Source organism: Enoplosus armatus, chromosome 7 (assembly GCF_043641665.1).
Source record: "Enoplosus armatus isolate fEnoArm2 chromosome 7, fEnoArm2.hap1, whole genome shotgun sequence".
Taxonomy (NCBI): Eukaryota; Metazoa; Chordata; class Actinopteri; order Centrarchiformes; family Enoplosidae; genus Enoplosus; species Enoplosus armatus.
The window spans coordinates 22,528,854-22,555,469 of NC_092186.1; the positions used below are offsets into that span (position 1 = coordinate 22,528,854).

The 26,616-nt window shown below is 43.0% G+C and overlaps 2 protein-coding genes across 2 annotated transcripts in view; one reads left to right on the plus strand and one right to left on the minus strand.

Moving 5' to 3' along the window:
- Positions 1–4,699: 4,699 nt before the first annotated feature.
- On the plus strand, positions 4,700–12,474 carry mpl (MPL proto-oncogene, thrombopoietin receptor). The gene is made up of 12 exons (XM_070908821.1): positions 4,700–4,830; positions 5,260–5,380; positions 5,854–6,023; positions 6,706–6,866; positions 7,690–7,834; positions 7,941–8,055; positions 8,272–8,441; positions 8,883–9,025; positions 9,700–9,859; positions 10,173–10,254; positions 10,519–10,606; positions 10,874–12,474. The coding sequence occupies exons 1-12, from the start codon at positions 4,719–4,721 to the stop codon at positions 11,321–11,323; spliced, it is 1,917 nt and encodes a 638-aa protein (XP_070764922.1). The 5' UTR covers positions 4,700–4,718; the 3' UTR covers positions 11,324–12,474.
- A 3,121-nt stretch (positions 12,475–15,595) lies between these two features.
- Positions 15,596–26,616, minus strand: part of ddah1 (dimethylarginine dimethylaminohydrolase 1) — a 59,299-nt gene continuing 48,278 nt past the window's right edge. The window contains exons 4-6 of the mRNA XM_070909260.1: positions 24,296–24,415; positions 18,780–18,923; positions 15,596–15,712 (exon numbers count right to left, since the gene is read on the minus strand). Of these exons, the coding sequence (XP_070765361.1) occupies positions 15,596–15,712; positions 18,780–18,923; positions 24,296–24,415 (381 nt within the window). The remainder of the gene's footprint in view (positions 15,713–18,779; positions 18,924–24,295; positions 24,416–26,616) is intronic.

Sequence of the window (26,616 nt, forward strand, 5' to 3'; positions counted from 1 at the left end):
AACACAACAACGTCAACAGAAACCTGTCGAAACAAGTTCATCCGGCGTGGTCGCCGTTGTTGAGAGCAAGTAGCGTCGGGAGCATGTGCGGCTAACATCACAGCTGTTGTGTTTCCTTGCTTGGAATCCCCTTTGCCCTTTTCCCATTTGTGACCTCAGCCCTTGTGTGTTAGGCGGGTTTGTCCGTGATTTCGGTCACATAGAATTTAGCGTTTACGCAAGTCGTGGGGATATCTAGCAGCAGGACGTATCCTCAAGGGTATTTTTCCTAACCCCACGGATGTGTACTGTCTGTCCGGAATGACAAAATAGAGATAGACCCAATATTTTCACAGATGGTGCCACAGCCGACGTAGGGTTAACGTTAGCTTAGTCGGTAGAAACGTTGGATTTACGCATTGTGTAATGTCGGAGAGACAGGCACCTGTGAGATAACAAAATGTGCGATACGTGAAAGGTGCCACTTGTTGCTGAATAGCATGTAAAACACACACACACACACACACAACGTTGGAGTTTGTGTAGGGAATGCTAGTATGTGGCGAGTTCACCGATTCATGGCGTTTTGGCGAGAGACGTTCACGTTCACACGTTTTAACTGGTGAGGGAGGAAAGATTCCAGCGCTGCTTTACAATAGCGAATATAGCACAATTATACTACATGTTGAGTTACTTAATTTGAACAGTGAACTGTTCTACTTGTTTATTTACTTTACCCTGTCAGTCATGACTTTAGAAATTGCATCCTGCAAACTCAGCCACATTTCTTGTTCTGTGTTGTATGAATGGTAGGCAGTTACGCCTCACATAAGGCCTGATCATTTCTGAGATTTGCCGTGGAAGTTGGTTGAGCAGTCTGCCCGGGTAACCTGACAGACTCGCTCTGAAGCATCACAACAGAGACAACAGTGTTTCAGTGACTCATCTGTTGGCATCCAGTGCCATATATGGCTGTTTGGCTGGGGTATTGTTTGAGAAACCTGGCTTTCTTTCGGAGTCGGACAATCTTCTGGGTATCTTGTGCAAAATTTTGTGCAGAACACCTTCCTCAAAGGCAGTGCGCAGTCTTAAGTCTTACTGCGTTGGTAGAGATTGTATCAGTCTGTGGTCGGCAGAGAAGTATGTTTTCCTGTTACCAAGGTGTCATGCTCACAAGGTAATCTTTTAGTGTGTGCTAATATTAGTTTCTGAGCATGAAAACCTTCCCAAAAGTGTGAATTTCATCAGATCTGTATCCCTCAACCATTTTTTTTGGTATTGTAATACTACAATGAAATCATTAAAGGTAAAGATAGAGCTGCAAGTAACGATTATTGCCATTAATGATTAACCTGCTACTTTTTTGTTTCGTGTTGTCTATAAAATGTCAGAAAATAGTAAAAGAATGCATAACCCTTACACCCCATACATGCATATAGAAATCAAAAGGCCTGCTGTAGACTAAATACTACAGGACCATTGCAGAGTGTAAATTATGCTGGGATGTCTGGTGAAAGAGGGTGAGGTGCCTGGGGTCAGGGATGTGGTATGGGGGCCAGGGTTGATCTCAAACAGCACTGAGGGTGTGGTGTTTGGAGCTGGAGGAAGCGTTTTAGCGTGAGCAGAGTTGCAGGTGCGAGCTGTATTCGGGGTGTGGTGTGTTGGCAGTGGGTGCTGTAGAACAGTACTGTTTGACTGGATAACAGCTCTGGGTGGTATGCAGTGCTCAGCTGATAGAGGGACAGCTCCTGGAAAGAAGCTGTAGTAGTGTTGTGTAGTAGTTGGCCAAGTGGAAGTGGAAGCCACTTCCGCTTGGCCAACTACTACACAACATATCACTGGGTCTGTGGACATATATATGTATATATGTATGTATGTATGTATGTGTGTGTGTGTGTGTGTGTGTATATATATATATATATATATATATATATATGTGTATATATATGTATATATATATATGTATATGTTTATATATACAGTGCTTAACAAATTAGACCACTTGTCATAAAAACGAGAAAACACAAATATTTTAGAAATCTGTCAAAAACTTGTTTCAAATTAAACATTGTATTGTTATTTATTAGGCAAATAACAAACTGGAACAACTAAATAGTCCTTATTCACATATATTAACCTAAAATCTTGATATTTTGTATGACCTCCTTTGGCCCTGATAACAGCTTGCATTCTTGCTGGCATTGTTTTTATGTACTTTTCGACAGTCTCTTTTGTTATTGAGTTCGAAATAGTCTCTAGCTTTTCCCAGAGACTTGCTTTGGATGAAACTTTTGTGCGATCTATTTTTGAATTCAATAAATCCCAGATCTGTACAAAGGGATTCAAGTCTGGACTTTGACTTGGCCAGTCCATCAGTTCCAGTACTCCAGATTCTTTTTTCTTGGTCAGGTAGTCTCTGCACAGCTTTGCAGTTAGCTTGGGGTCATAGTCTTCTTGGTATATGAATCCACGACCAATCAGGTTCAATCCAGAAGGGATTCCATGATGCACCAAGATGTTGTGGTAGACCTTCTTGTTCATGATACTGTCGATTTTAACTAATTTGCCCACGCCGTTTCCACAAATGGAACCCCATACCATAATGGAATCTCCCCCGTGTTTCACTGTGGGTGCAATGCATCTAGCATCAAAACGTTCTCCAGCTTTTCTGTGGACATAAATACGACGATGCTGACCGAAGAGTTCAAACATGGACTCGTCCGTCCAGAGTACCTTCTTCCAGTCATCTACAGTCCAGTGTTTGTGCTCGCTGGCAAATTTTAGGCGTTTTTGGATGTTTGCAGGCCTCAATAATGGCTTCTTAGCAGCTATTCTTCCCTTTAAGCCTTGTTGCTTCAGTCGTCTGCTTATGGTCATTCTGGAGACTTTCTCAGATTCTGATCTAGAAGCATTAATCTCTACCTGAAGATCAGCAGTGGTCTTCCTTCTGTCTCTAGTACTTAAAATCTTGAGGTGCCTGACATCTGCTTCAGTTAGCTTTCGTTTTCGGCCTCTTCCTTGACGCATTCTGTAAGTACCAGTCTCTGCAATCGAGTCCAAGGCATACTTGACCACAATGTGAGAACACTTTATGTCTTGCCCTATTTGTCTCAAAGACCATCCAGCATCATGAAGTGCTTTAATTCTGACGAAAACATTTTGGTAATCAGCAATACTGTTCATTTAGGGCAGCGGTGGCAAACACTTTACACTGGGTGGTGGTCTAATAGATTTGTTAAGCACTGTATATGTATACATATATATATATATATATATATATATATATATATATATATATATATATATATATATATATATATATATATATATATATATATGTCCACATTATCTTGTTAAGACCCAGTGATGTGTTGTTCAGTCCTGAGTACAGGTTGCAGGGCTTCTCAATCAGCAGCAGACCTGGGCCCTGTTCTGCATATGTGGATAACTTGATTCGATGATTTATCAAGTCTGGACTTTTGTCAGTTCTTCAGAGATGGCTGTCAGAGGAAAAAGATCATGACTTTTCAAGGTGAACCCTCTGTTTCACCAGTCAATTTGAGGTGCACTCGACTCCGTTCTATAGACAAATGTTGATGTAGTCATGATTTTAGATGAGAACATGGAAATGATTTTACATTATCAATAAGAGTGGGTGTGATTATCACAAATAAATTCTGGGAATAAAGAGTCAGCTACACGTACAAAACAAAGTAGGCTATACAATAAAATAAAGTCATGACGTGTTGATTGGAATTTGTCATTTAAGTGCTACTTTCATGAGTCTAAATTGAACACGTGGAATGAAACAACATTCTGGCAGGTTTTAAGAAAGGTAAGCAAGTGTTGTTTGCGTCAGCCAATTAGTGCAGTCATATGGGTGCTAATCATAGTTTCCAGTCATGCTCATGTTTCCTTTATTTATACATAAGAGTGCACTGTTCATCAGTTCTTTTTACTCTTCAAACAACCAAGTTAGCTGGAGGATAAGGATCATTTCAGTGGACTAACATCATCAAAACCTGGATTAGTTGAGCTGTGTTTGAATAATAGGACCATGCTGGTGTATGCTGCTGTTGTGCAGCAGGTCAGGATGTGGTAAATCAGCAGAGGCTGGTGGGGCAAGTGAACTTTTTTCAGTCTCCTCGAGGGCCTAAGTACTCTTGTGTGTTCTTCGTCAGTGAAGAGGCATTGAGAGACTGAGAGAGGGTCTGATGTATGACAGGGCACCAAGGAACTTGTGAAGCACTCCATGTCACCTCTACTAAACGTTCTCCCCTCCTGGATTTCCTGAAGGCCATGATGTGCTCATAGTGATTAGTCTCTCCATACCTTGATTTTAAAAAGCGCTTCTTTCAAATTGAGAAATGTTACTGAGAGGAAGGAAAAAAAACTGCAAACCCAACCAGATTATGGACTGAAACATGTATGGGGTTTCACCTGCAGTAGCATCTCCCGTTTGTCATTGTGCCTAATTGTTAACTGAAACGATGGAAATGCATAATTTATGTTTACTCTCCCAAACTCCTCCCAAACTACCTTTTTTGGTGCTTACTCCCACCGTACACAAAGCACGCCTCCTGCTCTAAGCACAACTCGTCATGATGGGCATACCCCTCAGCACTGCTCAACCCTACCCACCCATGCCTACTGAAAACCATGCATAAGAAACAACACACATGTGCTGGGCTAGTTTAAGTGCCACGGTGGTTTAGTTCCTCATAATACCTCGAGCTACCATGAGTTTGCCCTGCCGCTGGGAGATGCTCCTTCTTAGCTTGTGGATACAAGTGGGCTTTGTGCCTGGCACACATTGCAAGGATGGAACTGTCAATCATCTGTCAGGGGAAGGTAGGGCTTAAGGATGGTTTCATTTTTGTACAGTTGAAGAACAAATTGAATTCAGTCAAATTGACAGCTGCATTTTGCTCATTTACTGTTTATTGACTTTTAACTATACAATAGAGAGCCCTCTCAAAATATTTTTTTTAAGACTTGTGAGAATAAGATAATATGTCGTTGTAGAAGTTATTATGTTGCAGCAACCACCAACTATCATGTGGGGGAAATAAAATGTTGTGCCACAGAGATCTGTATCACTTGTCCCCGACAATGAATGGGTCTTGTTCCCACAAGGTGCCAGCTTTTTTAACAGACGATCTTACTGTAAGACATCTCGCGTTCACAAGTTAGACATGCCATCTTGTGTGTCTTGACTTAAGGGGACATGTTTTAATCCAAGAGTGCTCATGCATTGTGTTTGTCATCCCCCGGGGGCAGACGTTCTGCTCGTAAAGGATGAGCAGGATCCTAAATGTTTCAGCCGGACACAAAAGGATTTCACCTGCTTCTTTGAGGCCGCAGACAACAGGACTTATGATTTGCTCTACGGGGTTCACGGGTAAAGCTATTGTGTGTTGTATATTAAGGGACCTCAGAGTCTCAAATCATTTAAACAGTGCCTTCTTTCCAAGTCCTCTGAATCATATTGTAATGAATTTTCCCTTCTTTTGACATGCTGCTCTTTATTTAACATTGCACTGTATGTTCTTGTTCATTAGTATTAGTGTGAAGTTTAACTATCCTATAGTAATTGGCTTCTCCACCTGCATTCCTCAAGACTTCAGCTCCAGGGGAAACTTTATGAAAACCCATATCAACCAAACCCTTTTATTATTTTTGTCAATTTATTCAAAAAAACATTTAAAAAATAACATTTGAACTGTATATGTTTATTACTTCCTCCATTAGTCTTATTAGTCACATGTAAAGCACTTTGAACTGCACCTACCTGTGTGAAAGGTGCTATACCGATAAAGTTTGATTGATTGATTAATTTATACCACAATGTCTTTTGTGTTTGTCACTGTCCAGAGAGAAAAGGTGTGAAATGTCTGTCCAGAGAGCAGAAGGGGGAACTTTCCTCCACATCTGCTCATTTCCTGACCACGACGTTTGGTTGTTTGTGGAAATACGCCTTGAAGTGGTGGAGCGCGACACCAACACCAGCCTCTACAGTCGGACTGTCTGTGTGGAGGACCACTGTAAGACATTTCTTTTTACAGTATTTCCTCGCAAAGTACTCCACTAGTGCTTCTGACCACATGACCAAAAGGACATTTCAGATCAACTGTACATAAAAATATAATTTGTGTGTGTGTGTATATATCTCAGCCAGTATTCCTGTCCTCATCCCTGAGGAAAAAAACACACAGGCGCCTCCTCAGCCGGTGGCTTCTAAATTTCTGCAAGGCTATTGGCTGCGACTACATCAGCCCAACCCGCCATATGTCCCTTCCCTTTGTAGTTGCGATATTAATAATCTTACATACATACCCGCTGTAGCTCAAGCCTCACGAGCCATGTTCTTCAGAGCACTAACACCACAAGTCATCTTATGTTTGGTTTTTATCAATATTAGATCACTTGGCTACAAGTCCCTCTTAATCAATAATCTTATTAGTGAACACAAGTTCTGTGTGTTAGGCTCCCCCCTCCCAATTATTGCTATCACCATGTTGCATGCACCACCTCTTCTGGTGTTGATATTGCTACACTGCATGTCTATTAATGGTTCCAGGGGTCCTGGTCTTCACTCCCTTTATGATACAGGATCCATCTACCATCCTCTATCCTCCAAATGTGTATGTGTATAATTTGCCTGAAGAATGATTTATAACTTGTCTACCCTTTTAAAATGCTTTTCCGTCACCTTTTCGTCTCTAGATCTCCTGGATGCCCCTTTCAATGTGTCTTTACACCAAAATGGCCAAGCGGGACAGCTGCAGGTCTCGTGGCACACAAAGGTCTCGAAATACTTGGAAGACAATGTGATGTACAGGATTCGGTACTCCTCCAAGGGGCTGGGAGAGAAGACCAAAGAGGAGGTACACATACGCACAACTCAATAGATCATGAGATTCTTTCCATGTTAAATATGGAGTCCAGAAACTGACAAAATGTAGTAAAAGTCAGACAAGTATAACCGAATACATCAATAAATAGTTTGTAAAATAATGGAAATGGAGTGTTTTTGCTATGAACGCCCTGAAAGGCAATAAGGAGTGATTGGAAAATGTTTTTTATTTTATTTTATTGTGACTTTAATGTGTGCCAAGACCAAATAAATAGAAACACATGAGAGAGTAAAATAAAAAAAATGTAAGTAGAATACATTTATTTTACCTTTTTTAATATCACCTGATTGGGGGTTAAAAGGTAAAGCATAAAGCTTTATATTTGTTTTTAGATTAAACAACTATTAATTGTTCATTTAATCAGTTATTTCTGACTCATCTGACAATCCTTTTAATGCCTTTTTAGTTAATGTAATTTGTTTATTTTCTTTTTACTTGGACAAACACATTTATTGCACTAAACTTTGCAGCCTCTATTTTTTATTTTTTTGGGGGTTAAAAGGTAAAGCATAAAGCTTTATATTTGTTTTTAGATTAAACAACTATTAATTGTTCATTTAATCAGTTATTTCTGACTCATCTGACAATCCTTTTAATGCCTTTTTAGTTAATGTAATTTGTTTATTTTCTTTTTACTTGGACAAACACATTTATTGCACTAAACTTTGCAGCCTATATTTTTTTTGTGGTTTTCGTTCATTGAGTATTATTCATGACCTTCCTTCACCTGCTGGCCCGTATTGGTAATTAGATTTAAAGATTGTAAAATCTACTTTGTTTGTGACTTCTACAGGCAAAGGAGGGCGACATACTAGACTCTCTGGTACCAGGGGAGGAGGTTGAGGTCCAGGTCACTGTCAAGTGTGCCTATAAGCAAAGCGCAGGACACTGGAGCAGCTGGTCACAGCCTGTGCGAGCCGTGGTCCCCCAAAGTGCAGGTGTGTCCAAATGAGAAAAGAGTGCACATCTGACAACATCTGGCCCCGTGCGACCTCTCCTGCCACAGATGCAACACTTCGATGAGAACTTCCTCCTCTCTTTCAGATGGCATTTCACTGAAGTGCTACACTTCTGACCTGCAAAACATCACCTGTCAGTGGAATGGGAGCAGACATGGTGCAGAGAAGGAGTACAAACTTTTCTACAAGATGAGCCTCAGGTACTTTACTTACACATTCTTGCTACATGACTATATTCCAAATTGTACTGATTACAATCCTCAGATCTCTCCATGTTTTGTTGAGTTTTAGTGGAATACAAAGTAGCTTTACTTCGGGCCAACGGAGGCATAATGTTGCAAACTGTCACGTTTGCCGTCTCTCTCTCTCTCTGCTCATCAGTCCTGTCATTTCACATTGTATACGATCCCTTACAGTGACGCTTTGGGCTGGACAGAATGGACCGAGTGCCTCGCCGACAGGAACTTGACCGACCTGTGCCGTTTCTGTGGGGATGAGTCCAGAAAAGTCAGGGTCAAACTCTGCAGCACTCCAGCACCGCTCAGCAGAACCTTCTACAGTCAAGAGTTCACTCTCAACAAGAGCAGTGCGTGATTCCGGCTTCTTGATTTGTTTCATTAGCCAGAGTCTCTCCATGATGCGATAACATCTGACAGAGGAGACTAGAAATAGCCCTCTAAAGCACTCAAATTATTAAATTGCTATGTTAGTGTTTGTATTTCCTATATATCTACCTTTCCCATATATGAGTTAAGTCCAGTTTACTAGCAATATTTAACAGACCTTTTTTGGTGACTAGAGAGTCATGAGACTGGCATTCTCAGAAAGTCAGCAGGTTAGCTCTCTAGCTCACCTAGGCAGCTAAACTCTGTGGTTTACCTAGATTACCTTGTTCCTTGCAGGAGACTTCAACTGTTCAGTTACTGTAGTAGTAAGAGCCCAAGCAGCCTGCTTGCCACCTCTCTCTTGACCTCTCTTTTTCCCATCAGGCCTCAAGAGAAAGAACGTGTGTGCTTTTTGTTTCCAGTCAAAACATCCCCACCAAGTCACGTGAAGGGAGCACTGGAGAAAGACAAGGTGTGCCTGAAATGGGAGGCTCCCCTTCCGTCTCTGTCGGCTCACCTGCAGTATGAAGTCAGCTGCCAGATCAGAGGGGGTGAAGCATGGATGGTAAGACGTCATTTACGGCCACACAAGTTTTTTTTTTTTTTTTTTTTTTTAATGGTTAAGATACCCTTGGGCCATTTTAGGCCGTAGTGGTTTATGTTCACTCAAAAAAACGTTTTGCATCCCCGTCCAATTCTATTTGTGTCCCTTCATATCTTTCACATTCCCTTGCAACACGTTTTTTTTGCATTACTATACTTGAAGTACTATGTGGAGAATTAAATGTGACTTTAGTATCTTTTGAATTATTCTGACAGCATGCGTTTTGGTTTGTGGACAAATGATGGCTGTCGGTGGTTTAGTGTCATTCTTGACATTACCACCAGATGGCACCAAAGACAATCATTTTCAAATCTACATACAGTGACAAGTTCAAAGTAAAAAAAGACAAACAGCAATGTGATCCATTATATTGCTTTGACACTGGATGTTGCAAGAGAATTTAATGTGCAAAGATTTTTGTGTAGTATTTTGTATACTTTTGTAAGTATTTTGTGCAAATGCAACAGTAGTCAGGGAATGGAAAACAGTTGCATTAAAACGTGGTTTTGCGAGGGAACGCGGATATATTTCAAGGGAAATGCAAAAGCTATAGAGAATGCAAAAAATGTACATAATCAAAGATTACCATTTAATGTTCTTAACATTGAATGTCAAATCATCCTCTCTGTCCCCAGACGGTGTCCCTAAAGGGTCCTGAGACTGGCACTTGTCTGGAGGTCCCAACAGGTAGCCAGTACAGTGTTAAGTTCAGAGCTAAACCTACTGGGGCCATTTACTCAGGCCACTGGAGTGACTGGTCAGATGTGCTTACTGGTGACACCCCCACTGACGTAGGTAAGCTCACCCTGAGACATAAAACGTTCATTTAGTTGGTAATCCCCATTGGTCTGTATAAAAATCACAATTTAAAAGTTGCAAAATTGCCCCAAATGCAATGCAGCAGTCTTAGTCTACTGTTACTTTGTAAGAACTTCAACAAGGTGTGTGTTTATCAAATGTAGTGGTGTCTAAACTGCACCGCTGTGCCTTGATGCATTAAACTGTAAACATTTAAGACCTGTGAAACGCAGTCCCTTTGTTACTCTAATTAAATTAGAACCATTAGACACCATTTAAACTGTAATACAATATAAATAACCTCTTACAGGCACATTGCTCATGCTGTGTATCCCTGTCTCGATGCTGATAACTGCTGTCATCCTCATCTCCTTGTTTTGCATGCACCACAGGTAAGACCATTTTCCAGCTCGTTCGGATGGCAATCAGCCACTTCTTCAATTCTAACACTAATAAAAAATAAAAGCTTTTTTTTAATGGATATCAATTTGTACTTTACAATCACGCCAAACATTTGTTTTAGTTTTGACATTTTGTATTCCATGTTTCAAATCACTTAACTTGGCGCCCAAAAGGTTTAACAAATTCTTTTAATGGCTTCCTCTACCACATTGTTTGAGGATTATTTTCACGTCTATTGTTGTGTATTTTTACAGTAAGCTCAAGCTGTATTTCTGGCCGCCGGTGCCCAACCTCGACAAAATACTGCAAGGCTATCTGACAGAGATCAACGGGCAGAGATGGGTATTATTCCAGGAATGATTTCACTGCGTAACACATTACATAAATGACATTGCAATATTAACATGGTAATATATTTATATAGTTATACAAATGTTGTAGATATCAAGATAGGTTCAGGTATCAAATGGTAAATCGATAAAACACAAGTAATAACTGTGAATTGAGAGTGATACAACCAAGTTTACTGGAGTCCAGATTACACTCAGTTACCGCACTTTTGAATGTGCGTTGGTGTTAAAAATATATTACTTTGTGCTCACACTCCAGAATCCTCCGATAACAGCAAAGCAGTGCTCTGAGGAAACCACTTCATCTGTGGTGGAGGTCATGTCCAAAGACGACGTTTCTGGATCGAGGAAGCCATCAGAGGAATCCACCCAGCTCCTGTCACCAGAGAGTGGCTTCTCCAGCAGGGAACGGGTGGATGGAAGTCCCGAGACTGAGGTCTTTCCCGACTACGTCACTCTGAACAAAGGCAGTGTCGCCCCTTGCCCGAACGGGAACAAGTATGTCTACGAGCAGGTTGGAGAGAAAGAAGGCCCGGAGGTGAGGGGTGAGCTCCCCCACGCGCACTCAGGCCGCCCCCCGCTCTACTTAGGCACCGACTTTCTTAACCATTCCTACTTGCTCCTGGCTGAGCCTGCAGACCGATTCGACTGCAAGGTCATGGCTGCACAGAGGCCAGGCAACCTCTATACCAATTTCCCCTGTAGCTAAATGTACGCTATAACAAGCGTGCTCCACTGGTGCCGATTTGTTGTATGATATGCACTTTCCTATTGACACGAGAACTCGCTGTAAGTCGATACAGACTTACACGCCCAAGTTCACTGCATGAGTAGCTCCGGCTGTGCAAAAGGCTTTTAATTAGGAATAAAATGGCACAGTGATTTATTTGAGGATTAATGCAACCTGTGTCTTAAGCAAAGGTGTGCTGTCATGCATTCTCTCAATACAGTGAGCTAAAATGCCATGAATGCACCACAGATTTGAAGATAAAATACCTCGGTGGACATTTGGAAACAAGAATATCAAATTTGTGACAGTTCAATCTTTTAGTTCAAATGCTGTTGAAGATATTTAGGCATACTATACTATATATTTTATATATATATATATCTGTATCTTTTATGTATTTTGTTTGTAATTGCAGATCAGGTTTCCTCCACATCAGGGCTGACAGTTTATCTATACTGCTGTATCTTTTTATGTCCACTAGAGGGAACTGTTTATCACAATATACTTAATGAGACTGCAAGAAAAGACCCCACTCAGTGGCTTTGGTGGGCAAGAAGACCGTATTGTTTAGTACCGTACCAGGTACAAATAATTGGTTCTTTTTAGAGTACTGTACACTTGGAGTACCTTGGATAAAAGTGAAAAATGAAGGAAAAACAAGGTGAAAAGGAGGTGCCATGAAGGATTATTACTACATGAGGTTTCAGTTTGAGTTTGTACTTTTTAAAAAAAAATTATTTAGCATTTGGATGTAACTTCCTCTCAAATTTTACATGTATCAATTTTCTTACTATTCTTCGGTCGATCTTAATCTGTTTTTTGTCCCCCCCCCCCCCCAGATCTTATCCATTGCCTTGCCATTGTTGATCATTTATATTGTATATAGTTCTTGTGGATTTTTTTTTTAATGAGTTTAAGCAGTTCTTCCCACAGAAGGGTTACTGACATGGTTGTGAGGTCTAATGTTCCTCATTGTCATCTCCTTCCATGGAACGGCTGAAACAAGCTATTTGTTCATTATGCATCATGTTATAACTTGATGGTTTGTATTTTTGCGAATAAAAGCAGTTTTTCTTTGAGCTGCATTTCCTGTGAAGTCAAACCATGACACAGGAGACACTTTTAACTGACTCATGCAGCTTTTCTTGCCTCCAACCAAAACGGCCACTGCACTGTGACGCGTCGAGATTTTGTCTGTCTTACAATTTTGGTGTCACCGGGTGGTAGCAGAGATCAACATGCAGAGGTGGGTCCTCACGCCAGTTGTTCTACACCGCTGACAATGACAGAACAGTTAAGATTCTTGTTCAGGTTTGTGTTTTCTCTCACCTGATGAAGCCTCGTGTTCTACACCAACCTAGTCCTTGGGAGGGGGTTACACCTGTAAACATAGTGTCAAGAGCTGAGATGAATTAAAAGGGAACTGATAATCAGAAAATGAACCCGAATTTAAAACAAACAAACAAAAAACACAACACAGTGAAATGCTAACGTTAATTTATTACACAAATCAGACAAAAGGCTCAATTTAAGATGACTCAAATAATTATTACTCACAGCTTGTATGAATACCAAGAGACCTGAGTTGGAAATGTTGGCAAACACGACATCAATGGCTACTGGAATGAGCGAGAGGGATTAGTAAGAGGATAAATAAGCCCTCAGCAAAGTCAGGAGCGGTTACTCACATCCAGCATTGCCAGCCAAGAGCCAGAAACATATTAAGTGTTATTCTGATTTGAGATCAGCAATAGGAAAAGGTCATGGTACAACCCGAGAGGTGACTTGGAGCAATGTGAGAGGGGATGACAATTTGAGATGGAATTACTTTACTTGCCTAAAATCCAGTGGTCGACATTGTACTAATCGGCGTGTGACCGGTCCTGTCTGGCTCAGCCTTCTGGAGTAACTGCGTGAGAATCAGAACTGGATGCTCTGCAACTATGCTATCACCCTGCATCCAGCCAGCCAGCCAGCCAGCCAGCCGCCTTCTGTAAAATATACTACCAGTGTCACACTTTAACGGCAGGCCTTCACATCTACAGTGTTCGCCAGACTGTATGATATCATGGCCATAAATTAGCCCAGATCGTCTATGAGGCAATAGCAGAGGGTGGGAGAAAGCGAGCGCCGAGAGTGAGACAGTCAGGAGAGAGACAGGGAAGTTTAAGAGAGTCACTGTTTACTGGCGTACAAGCCTCTCCTCCCAGCAGGAATTCTTTCCGTGTTTCATCATCACTGCCCGCTTGCCCATACACAAACTTCTACGGAGGGAGGTTGAATCACCTCCTGATGTCATCTCCCCCAACTTTCACTTGCAATCACACCGAGAAACAACATGGTTTCAGATGTGATGGGCTTTGAGCGCGTGTGCGCGCTCACGTATACTATGTCTGTAGGCCTCAAACGTGAATTCGGCAACAACGGAGAGAAGGCCACCAAATACAGAGCTCGTCAGCGAGCCTTTTAACTCCCGCCGGGCAGCTGCCATCCAGCACGCGCGTGGAAACACACCAAACGGGGGCAGTTAGCTTGCCCTGCATGTGGAGTGCAAACTCTGTCACTGCAGTCACATTTGGTGCTGTTGGATTTAACGGAGCAGGCATCAGCTTCCAGCATGCTCTTAGTCAGTTTTTGGAGTAAAAACTGCCAGACAGGGAAAAAAAGAAGAAGAAGAAGAACCAGTGTAATCAACAACACACAGACGGAGCCAATGGTGTGAGGAAACTACAGTGCCTTCAGAATCATCCAGCAGGAGTGAAGTCATTGGTTTTCCGTGCAGGCATTGTTAAAAGGAGAAGAGGTGTTATGTTGGAATAAATGAAAGCTTACTTCATCTTATAATAATGAAAACATACACTCCCCCCCCCCCCCCACAGCTTTTAGCTGTCCTCTGTCGGGTTGTCACAGATTAGTTTGCATCCCCACATGAATCCAAGGCGGGACGCAGAACCGCTTTAAAGAAATGGCCACGGCCCTTGTCGCATAAATCAGCAGGCTACTGTTAGCTTCTCTAGCTGGTGGCAATTACCGAGATCAGCCAAAAATCGTCTCCAGCGCTCAATGTGTGCGATCGACAGCAATGATTAGTGAGCGATCGCCGTGGAAAAAAGTAAGAGCACCTCAGGTCTCAATGGCAGCACTTTCAACATCGACCACAAAATCATAACAAATCACGAACCGCAAATAACTCATGACACCGCGATCCTAACAAAGGTCCACACCTCTCCAGAGGGCTTTTCAAGAACTGTATTTTCAGAGTGAGAGAAATGCAAACGGCCTCGTAATCAGATAAGTGGCCATGCAGGGTTATGAAAACAGAAATAATGTACGGCCATGAAATGTACCCAGCACCTGTAAAGAAACAGCAGTCATTTTAAGTTTAAAATCTGCTAAATAGCAACAGCGACATTGAGATTTTTATAGCAAAAATACAGTTCTTGGACAATGAATCACAGTGGGTGATGTAACCAAACACACACCAAATTAAATCACAGTTAGAATGGTGCAGGTAAACAGCGTAAAGCAACTCTAGGCGTGTTTCACTGTGTTGGTTACACGCAGCCCGTTGGTAAGACTGTACTTTTCAATGGCAACAGAAGTGATGCATCAGACAGACCCAGCTGGCTTTGTTGGTCCAGGGCTCTGTTCTGTACGGTTCTCTTAAAGGGTTAAAAGCATCGAACACAAAGCGGGGATTGGTCTACACACGAGCGGTTCAGTGGGGTGGGTGGGGGGGGGGGGGGTCTACTCATCTTCTGACTGGGATCCGAGAGCTTCCTTCATCAGGCTTGTAATTAATTAGTGTTACATTTTAATAGTTTGTAGGCGAGTTGTTAAGGAGCAAATACTGACTTATTATCGGACCTGCAAGACTGTTCTTTTGACTTGTATTCAGCTTAATTAGAAAATGTTAGAATATAAAATTAAGAGAAAAATAAGACTAATTTGAATGGAATACCCTAATTCATATAAAGACAATGATAACCTAAAACTAATTGTGTGTTATGTCAACTATTCACACACTTTGTAATGAATTTGAGAAAGAAATTATAAATTTCCCAATTTTTTTTTGGGGGGGGGGGGCTCCCTCCAATTTATAATTTCTTTGTCCCTCAGCAGCAACAAACATGCCAATCTTTCATCTACGCATATAGATAGTTTTGTTAAACCTCGGGGTCCTTGGCGATCAGATGAGGGCTCCGTGTGGTTACCATGCACTGAGAGACCCCCCCCCCTTGGTGAGCGCGCTCAGATGTTGGCCTTCTTGTTGATGAGCACAGAGCAGCACGTGAGGGCTCCGTCCACTTTGACCTTCTCCATGTTGGACACGGGGATCAGCATGTGGTCCTTCAGCTTCTCGAACACCTGCGGGACACGCAGACAAGGCCGTCATTGGAGAAAACTGACGTCCTGTACCTTTCATCACAGCGTTCAGCCAAATATCATTGGAAGAAAACATGTTTTAATGCTATGATATACTTGGGTAATCAAGGACCTGGCTTACATTAAAGAAATAATCAAATACTAAATAGTATTGCCATGGCCACAGCTACCTCCTCACTCTGCCCCCAAAATATGTAAATAAAAATAAAAAATAGGGCCCAGGTTTAAAAATACCGGAATTAATTTAAGTTTGTTTACTCTACTTGTCAACTTGTAATGTCCTGCGATATAAAAGCCTGACACAAAATGTGAGGTGGGAGAACAGGCATTCAAGAAGGTTTCCTGGTCTCCCGGCAAAGTATATATATATATATATATATATAAAAAAAAAGATGGGAGCGAGAACTATTACGACATTCTCAAAAGACCCTCGTAAAGTAGTGTGTCACCCCGTGGACATTTTCCAGAAGAGAACCAGTGTTTTCCTACTAGACTGCCAAACCAGGATATTTTTCCCTTTAAACTCTCACTCCAACCCTGCTATGATACTGAGCGAGGCCTTGCGGCACAGCCAGAGGGACCAACTAAACAAATTCTTATCTCGTGATGCAATATGGCTGACGAAGCCTCTGGCGATCCAAATGCCGTGTTTAAAAGCAACCACACTCGTTTGCCTTGTACCCTCGTGATACTTTTCTACCCAAGACATGTCGTGTCATGTGGGCAGGAGTACAGGTTAGGGCCCTGTAAGTCATTTACAAAATGGCAACACCATTATACATTATACATACTTATAAATATGGTGTTAATGCATATTTCTATCAAATCGTTGCATAATCACTTTTTTTTTTTTTTTTTGCAGGTATTTGGTCACAAACCAAAGTATTGGGGTACAGTTTCATTTTGACCTGATGGCGCTAGATGAGTAAAAGGGATCACCAAAAGTTATTACAGTTCATCCTGAACAGGTTTCACAGCAATCCGTCCAGTAGTTGTGGAGACATTTTGCTAAAAAATAAACAAAACAACAAAAAAAAGGTTCACTTCTGGTGACACCAGCAGAGGAAACGTTGGACCAAAGTCAGACAAACTCGTCCTCTGGGGAACATGAGCATCTGTCTGGCAATCCATCCAACACTTGCTGGGATATTTCAGTCGGAACCAAAGTTCTGGACCGACCGAGCGACACAGCCATCCTCTGTTTAGACCAGAGGGTTCAACTCAGGGAAGGTTGTGCTTTTGTATAACTCCCCCAAAACAACACCAGTAAATCCCCCCGCTGTTTATAGCATCTCCACCTCCAAAGTGTCTCTCTTTTTTTTTTTCTGAACATTTCCAGCCGAGTTCTCATTACTGCGGTTGAGATTTATATGTTGGGTCGGAGGGTGGCATGGTCCCACACAGTAGGGGCTGCTGTGTTTCACTGGGCCTTTTGTCTGCTCAGTTTCTTTATCTCCAAACCGAGTCCTCTGCAGCCGTCGCCACTGCTGCCCATTAAAGATGTCCCGTCTCCACCCCCTCCGACCCCACCAATCCTCTCTCATGACCCCCTGCCTTTGTTAATGTGGAACTCTTATGTAACTTCATGAGCAAACTAAAAATAGGCCGGAGATTAGGACAGACAATGTTTGGAGTTAGAAAGCAGCAGAAGCCTTGCAGAATGTCTCCGTGATTGTGCAGAGAAATCTCTGCATCTCACTGGAGGAACATGTACCAACTGTAGACTGTACGACACGGCATGACAGGCAACTCTGACAAAAGTAGCCCTGCTGCCTGACTGCTTGTCCTATTTATATTTTCCCACTTTCTTTAAGCTACAATTTCTTAAACACCGGTTTGGACCAAAAAAAAACGGGTTCCAGGCCAATTTCTGGTGGGTTTGAACATTATAAAGGAAACTGGATCATGGAACAAACATGCACTTCTCAAGTATTGCTCCAAATGGTCCGTTAAAAGGTGCTACCAAAGCACGAGTTACACAAATAGATTTTTATTATGCTCAAGTTGAATTCCCTCTCTTAATCTTCCTGGAAAAAACAGAGCCTATGCCGTAGAAGTAAGTCCAAGGACGCATAATTTTGTGAATTCTTCCTTCTAAAAATAGCTGGCGGAGGCTGGGGTTTTAACCACAGAGTACATTTTGAGGTCTGAGCACTGTCTCTGCAGATTGTAGGTTGCTGGGTTCGATCCTGTGAGAATCCTTTCGACTTGTTGTGATGTGGAGTGACCCCCACAGCATCCAAGTGACACAGCTGGCGCTCAGCCTCTCCAAACCCCGGCCCGACAAAGTGAGACAATAAAAACGTCGTTCGCGGCGAGCCACTGTGGAAAACAATGCTGCGAGTGTCGTGGGTGAGAGGCACGTGTCGACGGTGTTTGCAAGTAGGTCACCGCACGTCTGAGAGAAAGTAAAGAGAGGTTGGGGTTACACGTGCTCATGCAGCGATAGTGCACGCCGAGTTCGGCCAGGTACATCGAGCCAGTACTCAACCCTTTAACACAGAACATGCGCTATAAAGGACAGTCCTTCAGGGGGCACCCAGGACAACCCTTCAATATTTCTTTGAAATGAGTCTCATCCTTATAGATTCCTTTTGGGGGTTTCCCTTGTGAGTTCCTGAAATAGTACAAAAATGACACGTTTCCTATCACAGTGCTCTAACAGCAAGCCATTTTCTTTTTCCCGATATTTTGTCCTATGACCCCAACGTCTCTGGCTCTGAGTCTGTGGTCGGACAGATGTCCACAAAAGGTCACTTCACATAAAACTGCAGGTTCCTTTGTTGAAAAAAAACAAAAACAAAGGAACCCCCCCACAGTGCTGGCTGTGGTTGACCTGCAGTGGTCTGTGTAAAACAACCACATAGATTCCGCAGGGTTTGCCAGTTGTTTGTCTCTCTGAGGTCTGGACAGGATGGAGAGCATCAAAGGCAAGTGATCTTTAAATGTAAGCCGCTACACCGGTCTGGCTCTCCCGACCGTGTTTCATCCTCCCAAAAGGTGTAACCTCATGCGTGTGTGTTTGGACGTGAACTAAGCCGAGCATTACCTTTGCGCTCTCTGGAAACTCCTCTGACGTGCAGTGCAGAAGCACATGTCCCTTATTAGGTAGGTTCATGTAGATGCAGTTGGCAGCGATGTCGTCCGGCACCGTCAGTTTGTCATAGCGGTGGTCACTCATTTGCTGCATGATCTACACACACACACAGATGAGAGACAGACAGGAAATAGACTTATGGGTCAACAAACAGCAGGCTGTGGGGGGGGGTCCACATGACTTTCAGAGAGACAGACAGAACACAGTTATTCAGACTATCAGATTCTTTAAATCAGACGCAAGGCCACAATACCAAAGGCAGAACCACATCTTTCTGCTAGCCAAACCACTCTCGGGGCCTGGGGGGCCTTAATGGAGAACGCAGGAGCGGACAGACATTCTTTCTCAGCAGATGTCATGTTATTTATGTAATCTGAAGGAGCTGAAGGCGGTGGGGGGGAGAGAGGCTGAGAAAACGCCCATGTTGCCAAGTGGAAGTCGGGGGGTGAGGATGTTATGACCAGAGGAGAGGCAGGTGCCTCTTAATGTTTATGAGCAGAACATCTGCGGACGGATACCTCCGAGACGAGAAGGGGAGGGGAGGTGGAAGGCGAGTGAAAAAAAAAATCCAATCCGTCAACATCCAGAAAAGGTATTTTGAGAAGAAGTGAGATTTTCACCAGATATAGACCTCCTTTGGTGCATTTCTACAACTCCTGTTTCCGTCATCGTCTTTCAATCACGGTCAGGATGAGTTCCTGCCGAGGTTTTCTAATGACAAGCAGTCAGAAAGGGTCATTATCAAAGGCTGAAAGTATGAAAAACGAAAATGTAAACTCCGGGGATCAGACTCTGCTCATGAAATTCACCATCTATGGGACTAAGCGGCAACCAAAATGTGTGACGTCTGCTTGACGCACATATAGGTTGGGAGGAGTGGCTGTGAGCGAATGTGATGACACAACTACAAACGTGGGAGGAAAACATGTGCTGTTTGTGAGCACAATGGGCCTTGTGGCTGAAGACGTTTACATTTCAGATCCCACTGGCTGGGTCTGCTGCAATAAGGAGGACCAGGGGCGTTCAGTGAGACGGGTGTGAGTGTGAGTTACATACAAATATGGATTACTCTGCATTATATTGCTCGCATGGTAAGCTGAATACACTCACGCTCCTTGTGCCCTGAAAGAAATCATGTAAATCGAGGTCTATTGCCAACTGATCCAATCCCAACAGCAAGTGTGCTGTTCTGAGTACTCAGTGAGGGCTTTCCTGGGAAAATCTGCTCGGCACACAGGAAGCGACACATTTTACGTTTCTGGCAGCAGCAACAGCTCTTGGTTGGAATAAATAGAAGAACAATTGTGCGGTTAGTGCGAGCAGTAAATCCCATCATTAAACAGAAAGCCCAAGGAAAAAGTTGTCACAGGAACTGGACTCATTGTTAAACGGAGCAGTGATCTCCGGGAGGTTCTGCACAAAACCAACACAGTAATGAAAGTCCTGCACCAAAAATGTTAAAAACAAAGAATGCATCGCACCAGTATAGCAAACTGAGCCAATAATATTTCTAACACCCGCGACTCATTTTTGATTTATAAACTGCAAATGACTGACAATGCAAAATAAATCAAATTGAACTTTATAGGAGCTGACGTTGCAGGGCTGCAGGGTGGAGTACAAGCAGACACAGTCCCAGGTCACTTGTGGGTGTGTTAGGTGATTGCAGCAGCCCTAAATGAAAACACCGTCCATGTGCGTGACCGCCAACCCCGCCTCTCACACGCCGGGGGGATTAAGAGTAGGTAGAGGGGAGCATAAACGTTGACTCCACCGAAGATCACAGTGGTTCCCGCTTCACTCTCTGTCTCTAAAACATCTCGTTTCCTCCATAAAAAAAAAAAAAAAAAAACGAGAGAGGGAAAAACTATTCAGGATGTACGGAAAATGCCCTGCAGCAGAATCTCACCGTCCTTCGTGTAAAGTCCGCGCAATTAAATCCTTTGACGAGTCACCTGAGTAACGGACCAGTTGCATTTATTCAAATCTCAAGTCTCAAAAATATCAAAAATGGAGGGAAGGTTTTCGTGGTTACTGTATGCTTTTTTGAGCACTTCTCAGAGCAGACTTTCAGAAGCTTTCGTAAACATCAGTTCGCCTGCCTGACATCATTGATACGCCTCAGATTTGTGCGTCAGTGTGTTTAAGAGCAAAAGAAAAAAAGAATGCAGAACCAAGGCTTCTACAGAGTCATCCTGGCCCTCGACCAGGCATAAAGCTACAGCAAATCAGCAGCAGCTTATTTCTGGACAGTGGCTGGGGTCCAGTTAATACACAGAGTGGTAACTGGGCAGCAGAATGTGCTCAGTCAGAGCTGCTAAAACTAAATATTTACTGGAAGGTAATAAAATCCCCCCTGGGCGATGACAATCTTGACCAGTTAACAAAAACACTGAATTTACTGGACCTGATGCCGTCCACCGTGATCGTCAGTGTAATCTGTATTTTGGCTCCTGGCACGAATATCTATAATGCTCATTGTAGTAATCCTCCTCAGGACGCCTTTAAAAGTTTTACAATACTTCTTTTCACTGACGAACAACAGCAGCATGTACAAGACAAACCCTACTTGATACTGCATCCAACTCCAGAGGGGAAATGGAATTGAAATTGCTTCCTGTTGATGTACAATAAATGTTTGTTATTGCTCCTTGACACACATTTCACTCTGCAAATATTATTGGTCTGAGCGTGTTTATTGCTGCACCCTAAGGTATCCAGTGGAAGATGACTAGGAGGAAGGGGAGGGGAGGGGAGAGGAGAACATGTCTGACAATGCTGAGAAAAGGAATTCTGAGTAGTGCACAGACACAATTGACAGTTACTATGGTTTTTTTTTTCTTATAATCTTATGCATAAAGAAAGGCAACGGTTCTTATACGAGACCCTGTGCTGTAATCTAGCATATGGCACCAGCTGCTGCTGTCTGTCTAGGGGACTCGATAACCTCATTGGCAAGAAAACCTAGTGCTCAAACGCCATATATGGCCCTTTTCCTGATATGACACACACACTGCAAAATGCTAACGGTGGGGATGTCTGCCCATCATTGTTTTTTAAACCGGACTAGAATATCTCAATAACTGTTAACTAAGATCTGCACAGAAATTAATGACCTGCAAAACTAATGACACTCCTATCAGCTGTACACTGTGTTCTGTGTTAATAAATGGCAAATGCTATCATGCTGAAATAAAATGGTGAACAGGGTAAACATACCTGCTAAACCTCACCTTGTCATTGTGAGCATGTTGGCATGCTGATGTTAGCATTTAGCTCAAAGCACCACTGTGTCTAAGTATAGCCGTCGACAGGGTTGTGTCTAAATGTGGTACTAGCTTTGACGTCATAGGCAAGGACACTCAAATGCTCAAAATCCGTTCCGGTCCTGTGTTCATGTTGAACGTACTACAGCAAACATTAAAGTTAGTCCAAAATGTAGAATATGCCCATACTACAAGGGTAACTTGCTGGTGTATGTGCGCGTGTTCGTGATCAGGATTTGGTCATCAAACACACACTCATCCTGACTACACCCTTCGCCGCGTTGTCACCTCATTATCTATAAAACTCGAGCGCGGAAACATCCTTGAGGTGCAGAAGGAACCCTGACCAGCAGCGAGTAACGACCTCATGAATCAAACAGGGCCCAGTGTAGGGGATGACGGTGACGGTGAGGCTGGAGCCTGGGAAGGGAACAGTGTGTGTGAGAGAGCAGGGAGTGGGTGCTGCAGCCTGACGGAGGTGGTATTTTGGGGGTGATGACTTCATGACTGAAGCTTGGCTGTGACAGCGGCAGATGGATGATGAAATCCATCCGGTCCGAACAGTATTTTCATCCTCGGGAGAGATAAACACAGACAGGAGACGACACCTACACATGTACGCGTTCTGAGCCTTATTGTTAGAAAAGTCCCGGACAGAGACAGAATGAACAGCCTGATGAACCAGATGTCAGTGACATGTACTTATATATATATATATATAAATATATATATATAGACCCTGTACTCCAACCTGACACTGCAAACAGGTCAGGTCCTGTTTTTTTAAATTCTATTTCTTAAAGCAGCGAGATCTAGCTCCCTAAACACAAACCAAATTAGTCGGGCTCCAACTTTAATTCGTACAAAGTGTCTTTGTCCAAGGGTACACAGACAAGGAGCCTCATTGCCATCCACATCCAAAACAAGCACTTTGAATTCATTAAAACGGCATTCATGAGATCTCACTCCCCCCACAAAGAGAACATTGCCTAATTACAAATCCAGGGTCGTTAAAAGTCCTTTACAACAGGAGCTAATTGCTGCAAGAGAGGGTGACGTAAGCCATAATTAGAGAGCGAGCAGCCCGTCATTAAGTCTCGCTAACGGCCACTCCTCGCTCCAGTGGCTAATTACTGGGGTGATCAAACAGGCAGGAATCTTAATGAGTCGATGCTGGGATATAAAATCAATTAGCGCGTGTGTTTATGCATGGATTCTGGAGATATTCTCACTTCAGCAATGCAAACATGCTCACGAAACCAACAAGTCCGACCTTGCGCTGCTCTCAAGTTCCTCGTCTCATTAAGATATACTGTCTGGCTTCAATTGCCCCGAGACACACTGACTTTAACTCGACTTAAAGTGATTTTGTGTGGGGCTGGGCCAGTAGGGGGCGATATCACACTAGGAGGCAGGTGCAGAGCCCTGCCAGTGAGGATCTGTCGGGGCCAAGGGTGTATGTGCTTGTGTGTAAGTCTTCACACTTACGTAATTAGATTTTCAGCATGTGCAAATACGGCATTACATATTGCGCCGTATTTCGTGTCATGTGTGCTGTTGATGTTTGGGAATCTTCGGGATAATTCCATCAGAGGGATGGGCTGAGATTTATTGCCCTCTTTGTGAAAGCGCATCGTCTCTGTCAGGGTGTAAACGGCCTCTCCTTCGCGTTGAATCCTCCAGCATTTTTCGTTTTGAGGGCTATTGTTTCGCGATGGAGCTCGATCGATTCAGAAGCCTTTCATGCAGCGAGGAGCTGGAGTTTAATGGGAGGACAACCCCTCTGTAATTGAAGCTGGAGTGTGAGCGCCAGGGGCAATCCCCTCAGATTAGCTGAGAATATGAATTAATGAGGGAGGATTAAGGTGACAGGTGCTTTCAATGTGCTTTGCAAGTGGGAAGCAGCAATCAAGCTGCAGGTAAGGGAGCCTGCTCTGAATCAACGCGTGTGATGTCTTGTCTTGTAGTGTTATTCTTGCTGAATACTTTGCAGAACGGGAGAGGGAAAAAAAAAAACAGGGCTGTTCATACCAACAGCATCGAGCCAAGAGTCAAGAATCAGCCGCGTCAATGCGCGTTACAGTAATAAAACCAATGCCACTGCGTTGATTCAGTGGTTTCACTGATTCAGTGGAAGCACGGCAATGGGATGATGCCTCCACTGCACACAGAGTACGACACACACGTACACAAACTCCATACTTTGAGGGCTTTCTGCGCTGGTTCGCTGGAGCCGATGACAATGAGGCCTGGTCCTCCCATACTGCAGAAGCTCTTCAGGTGCAGCCCCTCCAGCACAGGCACGGTCGACACAGCGTAGTCCTGCAAAACACAATCCAATCAGGTGGAGCAAAGAGTGAACAGGATGAGCTTTTTTTTTTTTGAAGACGAGACAGGCCCAGGTAATAAAAGTGAATTCAATTAATGGCACTCTCTCGCTCTCTGGGGTCAAACTGCGGGAATCACTTTGTGGCGTCAACATTAAGAGCCTGCCTCTACACCCGCTGACATACCGTTTCCTCTACGGAGTTCACAAAAAGATGCAAACCTCATGTACAGCAACAACGTCATAATCCAATATATGAACGGTGGTAATATACGATGACCTGTACAGCTGCACGACGGGAAGCTCCCTCATTTACTCAAATGTGGGTGAACAAAATATTAGACACAAATTCACATGTAGCTTCATCCTAAAAAGACTTGGACAGGTGCGATGACTCAGTGCAAGTCTTTCTCTGTCTGGCGCAATCCCTCACGATCCTCTCAAACCACAACAAAGCGCCACAGCTCCGGGGCAGTGTATTTGAAATGATGTGATATATTGTTTTAATAAAAACAAAACAATTCAAAGAGCAGCGTAGCGGTTTGTGCAGTGTCGTTAAACCGGGTCCAACGTGGGCTTTGAAATGAAAGCGGCGGGCAGCTCGGGGGCAGAAAACAGCAGGAGTGCCTGTGAGATAATGTTACTGAGCCCAGAGCTTATGAGGATATTACAGAGCAACTTGTAGGAGCCTGATTGGAGAGGCTTTCTCTGGCTGCAGGACACTAAATGTTGAGGTGTTGCAAAATAATAGGAGAGGATATAAAACAGCATTCAAACCAGCTGCCACTGAACACCTGAACATGCCGATTAGGGATTCAGGCATCTTTTAAATCTCTGAAGCCCCTAAAAAACCTCTGTTCAAATCTTATTTATTTCTCTATAACATTAAATATTAACGACAATCAAAGTCAAATGGGAAACAACCTCCTTACTTATTATTTATTAAGAGTGTCAAACGGTCAAAATCTCAGCTAATCTCTCTCCACCAGGACTGTGTGGGTGTGGCTTGATCACACTTAACTGACGGCAGCCTGGCAACGTGAGCACCACCACGACGCCACGACTGTCAGCACATTTTGTTTGAGATGTCGCTGAACTGTGATTGGAGCATGGGTATTCATGACATCACGTTTTAGTTTTTTTGTTTTTTTAAATAGAAATCTGCGAAATGACTGTTCAAATCTATGGCTTTAGCGTTCATGTAGGAGCCCCTCGCTCGCAGTGCCTTTTCAGGATAAAAACGGCATTCAGCCGTCAGTTGCATCCATATTGATTGATATATGGTCGATATTAGTGCAGCACAGGATCATTTCTACAGTACTGTCAAGGGGGCCTATAGTGTTTTATTTATTTTTAGCCTTCAACTGCTGACTTTTGGACTGACCCCTTCATTAAAATGTCGATATTTGAAGACTTACAGCACAGCATACCCTGCTGAAACTACACCATGTTGCCACTGACTTTGTTTTGATTTTGATGTACTGATTCACCGGGCGGGACGAACTTCCCACTTTCAAGTTGACTGATTGAGCAGTCGGTAGGTGGACTCGCAGTCCTTGACAGTTAAGACATGCTGTAAGCCTTTTTCAGAATTGCAAAAGCCAGAGTTGAGTCCTGCAGAGATTTGTAAACCTTGACGCGATACCGAGCCGCAATTTGAATTATGATGAGGATGTGAGACTATACGCTTACTTTCCAGGACCTCTCCATCCCGAATCTATGTGAATACATTTATATGGCCGTATAAATTTTGGTTTGCGCCTAAGAAAATAACTTCCAACTGACATCCACGTGTTTTCTTAATCACATAATATGTTTTGAATGGGTTTTTATGGCTCTCAGCTTCATAAAAACCTATGAAGTATTGTGTACATTTTCCATCGTTGCACTCTATTGTCACATTTTCCATTCAAGTATATGTTAACACTTTTCAGGTCAATATTTGCACTGCATCATTAGCTCAATTAAAGTGCGATGATTCACTGAAATAGTTATTGAGACTGAATAACAGAATAGCACTTGGCAGTTCCTCACGCGAAAAACTTAAATTACCCCATCCTTGATGTTTTCCTGAACTCTTTCCTTGGCACTTGTTTAGAAGACACAAAAGGACAACTGGGAATTGTGTAATCTGAACTTTCTTCAATTCTTAGCCATGACCGGGAAGTTTTGTTGCAGTGTAAAATTAGAAATACCA